This window comes from Penaeus japonicus, unplaced genomic scaffold, assembly GCF_977035675.1.
Source record: "Penaeus japonicus unplaced genomic scaffold, GWHDUDI00000001_assembly GWHDUDI00000032, whole genome shotgun sequence".
Lineage (NCBI taxonomy): Eukaryota > Metazoa > Arthropoda > Malacostraca > Decapoda > Penaeidae > Penaeus > Penaeus japonicus.
This window is the reverse complement of record NW_028234434.1, coordinates 2551936-2556935: the sequence shown is the minus strand read 5'-3', so window position 1 is coordinate 2556935 and position 5000 is coordinate 2551936. Positions and strand designations below refer to the sequence as shown.

General features: G+C 31.1%; 1 protein-coding gene across 2 annotated transcripts in view; it reads left to right on the top strand.

Annotated features, from left to right (window-relative positions):
- Positions 1 to 5000, top strand: part of LOC122242822 (phosphatidylinositol phosphatase PTPRQ) — a 31242-nt gene that overhangs the window by 10122 nt on the left and 16120 nt on the right. Inside the window, exons 3-4 of one of the 2 annotated variants that reach the window (XM_043000220.2) lie at positions 208 to 513; positions 2823 to 3116. In XM_043000220.2, coding sequence (XP_042856154.2) covers positions 208 to 513; positions 2823 to 3116 — 600 coding nt within the window. The remainder of the gene's footprint in view (positions 1 to 207; positions 514 to 2822; positions 3117 to 5000) is intronic. The other variant, XM_043000221.2, reaches the window with a different exon arrangement.

Genomic DNA, 5000 nt, shown 5'->3' with positions numbered 1-5000 from the left:
TATATCCGTGTATATGTGTGTGTGTACATTTGTACATACACACACACACGTTTCTAGATATTTTTGTACTGAACACATATTTTTAGATTAATACTGATGAAGCTAATTACATTCTACTCTCTTGAAATCTATTACCTAACAATGACAAGTGTACCTCTTCTTCTACATGCAACGCTTTCCTCTTTACCTTCTCTCTCTCCTCCGCAGTGTGTCCCGTGCAACAGTACGCCGTCGACGTCGAAGTACGGGAAGTGTCCTGCGAACCACATCAGTTGAACGTTACGTGGCAATCCCCTGAAATCGACCCGAACTGTACCATTGACCACTTTAACCTGACTTACAAGATCAAAGGAAATGACACCACTAAAGGTGAAAAACTTCCCTCTGATCAGACGAATTATATCATTGACAATTTGGAACCATGTCGCTTATATCAAGTGCTTGTGATTGCTGTGATTGCTGGCAATGAGACAGAGATAGAGGACGGAATGTGGAACGAAGGAACGACTGCAGGTAATTTTGATCCTTATTGGCACCTTTTCACCAACGCTTCATCAGAGCATTATATTATCCAATGGCTTTTTTTATGGCTGTCTTTGTTAGAGGTGTAGTTGCTGTTAGAGCTGTTGTTGATATGCTGTTCTGCTTTTGCCTTTGCTGTTATTGTTATTGTTGTTAAAATTGCGTCACCATCAAATCTTCATGATCATATTTGCTATCATTATCCTTATCACTACAACCGTTATTGTTGGAAAACCTTTATTCTTATCATCATTATCATAACTGTTATCATTAATAATATAATGTTCATCATCAATAACTTATCCTTATCATCATCCTAAGTGGTAGTGTCCCTCTTTGCAACATGTTTACGAGGATCACGATCATTATCATCATTATTAGTATCATAATCATCCTTGTTCTGATTATTGCATTATCATCAATATCATTATTGGTATGATCATTATCATTAGTATTATTATCATTATTCATTTCATCATTATTGTCATTATCGTTATCATCATTGTTATCATTATTATTGTTATTACTATTATCATCATTATTGTTATTACTATTATCATCATTATTGTTATCATCATTATCATCATTGTTATTATTATCATCATTATCATTATCAATATTACTATTATCATCATTCTTATCATTAATTGTATATTTATCTTTATCTTTGTCTTTATCATCATTTTCATTATTGCTAATTATCATTACTTTTATTACTTATTACTATCATCATTATCATTATTGGTATTGCTGATATTATTATCATTGGTTTTATCATCATTGCAATCAATAACATGGTCATCATTATCATTATTGTTTTTATTATCATTATTACTATTATCATTATTATCCTCATCATCATAATAAGTAGTATGATTATTATTGATATTCTTATCGTTATCATTACTATCATTATCATTATTATCATAATCATTGCTACATTTATCACTATTATCATTACTATTCTTGATATTGCTATCATTATTTCTTTTTCTCTTTGCAATCTGTATCATCAATATTATTATCATTCATGTTATTATTGGTATTATTATTATCACTACCATAATTATCATCTTCATTATTATTACTTTTATCATTATCATTATCATTATGATGATTATTACTATTATCATTATTATTATTACTATTACTGATATCGTCATTATCATTATCAATACCACCATCATCATTTTCATCGGCACCATCATCACTATTATAACTATTTGTTTCATTATTATTGCCATAACTGTTATTGATATTATCATCATAATTATTAGTATCATCATCATTATCATTAACATTATAATCATAATTTTTATTATCAATATTTTTATCATCATTATTGTTATGGTTATTATTACTATGATTGTTATTATCAGTATTGTTTTCATTATCATTATCATTTTTATTGCTATTATTAATATGATTATCTTTAAGGTTATTCCCATCATTATCATTACTGTTGTAATTATCCTTACTGTTATTGCTATCTTTATTATCACTGTTCATTATCATTATTACCATTGTTATCATTAATATTATCATTATCATTATCAATATCTTTATCATTTTCATTATTATTTTCATCATTAGTGTCATTACTACTATTATTATTACATTATCATCATTGCAACACTACCATTCTTACTACCATCATTATCATTATCATTGTTACTGACATTGTCATCATTACTACATTTCTATCATCGTTATCATTATCATCTTTTTATTATTGTTTTCATTACTATATCTTTTTTTATTATTATCATATCATAATATTATACTTGTTATTATCATCATCACTATTATTATTACTATCATTCTCTTTAGTATTATTATCATTATAATTATTATTAATATTATTATCTCACTATTACTGTTATTAACTTTGATATCAATCTTATCATCATTGTTAATGTCATTGGTATCATTATTATTATTATCATTGTTTTAATATGATTATCATTGTTATTATCCTTATTACTATTGTCATCTTATTTATTTCATTATTATCATCATAGTCATCAATATCATCATCATCATTAACATTACCCTTATTCTTACTCAGTGTTGTTATTACTGTTTGTTTTCATCATTAGCCTATGCTAATTAGTCAACTTTTAAACCCTGAAATAAAACACTATTATCATTAGTAGTAGTATGATTATCTTTAAGGTTACTCCCATCATTATCATTACTGTTGTACTTATCCCATAATTACATAATTACAACATAATTATGTAATTATGTTGTAATTATCATCATTTCCCCTGTTACATCTAAAAAAAATTCTTCTTCAGACGCAGTGCCTGGCCCTCCGGCAAGCGTGTCAGCAGAACTCGTGTTGAACAAGCCTGACTCCCTGACCGTGACCTGGGAGGAGCCAGACCCCAGAGTGTGCAACATCGCCTCGTATATCGTCAGCTGGCAAGCCGTCTCCGAAGAGGGCGCGCCACAGCAGCTCAACACGACCGCCACGACAGCAACGCTCACCGACCTGAAGCCTTACCAAAGCTATAACGTCTGCGTGGCGGCGGTGACGAATGCAGGCGCTGGAAAAAGCACTTGTGATATCGGAACCACTGACCAAGATGGTACGTGCATCGGGAAAGGAATACATACACCACACACACACACACACACACACACACACACACACACACACACACACACACACATATATATATATATATATATATATATATATATATATATATATATATATATATATATATATATATACTTGGTTACTTACTTGGTTATTTGGTGTGAGACACGTTGATGTCTCATGCCTGGGGAACCACCCACCTTTTGTCAGTTGCATGAAATGAATTTGATTCAGCCCTCGTTCTTTCACTTCCACTCATTGGTTTTTCATCTGGTATTGAATTTAGTCAGCCATCTAATTTCTTTAAACAATTCCACTGTGCACTGGGTTAGATTTCTAATATCTTACGGCATACTATTAAATAGTATTGGGCCTAGGAGACTTTGATTCTTCATGTTAACATGTTCTTCACTGCCTGGGGAATGTCTTACTTTGATTCCCTCTTCCTCTACATCTCTTCGATTTTCAATAATCTTACATACATATATAACAAAGTATCTTTCTCTCTGTCTTTGTAATGAGAGTAGACTTGGTTTTTAGTCTCTCCCAGTAGCTAAGACTATCACGTTGCCTATTTTTTCTTGTAAAAACTCTTTGAACCTGTTCTAGTAACCTTATATCTGCTGTAAGACTTGGACTCCATATTTGGCTGTGATATTCCAATCTTGGAATCATTAGTTTTCCGTAGTGATAGAATGTGTTTTGGATCCCTTGTGGTAAAAGGTCCTCTTCACCCATCCACTCATAATGTTTCCTTTTATGACTGTTTGCTATATATAGTGGCTGAAGTTCATGTCATTGCTCATATAAAGTCCTAGATCTTTTACTACTTTTTCTCTATTAACCCTATTCCCTCAACCAAATATGATCTTGGCCTCAGATTTCCAGTTGGACTAAACCTTATAATTTCAAATTTATCAGTAATGAATTTCATATTGTTTTCCTCACTTGTCTTCCATATCTAATATATTTATTGATGTACTTATACTTGCATCATCTGCAAATGATGTTACTCTTGAGTGCTTAATACCTTTGTCAATGTCACCAATCATAATTAGGAACAGCAGAGGCCCAGAACGAACGACTGTGGCACCCCACTTAACAATCAAACGTGATTCATTGGAGAAAACTCCTTTGCCTGCGTTTTGTTAGGAAATTTTATATCCATCTTCCTACTTTTCTTCTGATTCCAAGGTCTTTAGTTATATGAATTAAAATTTATTGATCTACTTTGTCGCAATCTTATGCAAAATCTAGGTATATTACATCAACTTATCTATTTTCAGTCAGATCCCTTAATATGTATTCGCAGTGCGTTAGAATTTGGGATAAACAGGATCTACCACTACGAAAACCATGTCCGGGATTTATTTTGTTTCTTTGTTCTAAATTTTGGACTTTTTCCCTTAAAACCCTTTCAGAAAATTTTATTATATGAGATATTAATGTCACTGGTCTATAATATTTTGCCTGATCTTTATTTCCACCTTTATATATCGGGATTATGTTACCTTCCTTCAGTATATTAGGGATAATCCCGATGTTCAAGGATTTCCTCCAAAGGGTTACCAATGATTTTGTTTTAGTGTTTCTTTGTAGTTTTTTTTAAGAATGCTGAAATTTCATCTGATCCAGCAGCTGAATTTGTTGCAACATCTTTGATATATATAAGGATATCTCTCATTGAAAGCTGTATCCGTGAGACATTAAATTTTGTTAATAACTTTGAAAGGTTCAGGATGTGATAGTTTTTTTTTATTTTAGAAACACTAACAACTTTTTCATATTATATTTTGAGTAATTCAGCCATTTCCTTTGAATCAGTTGCCAAAAAAAAAATTATTCTGCTCTTCTCTTTGATTTGTTGTTT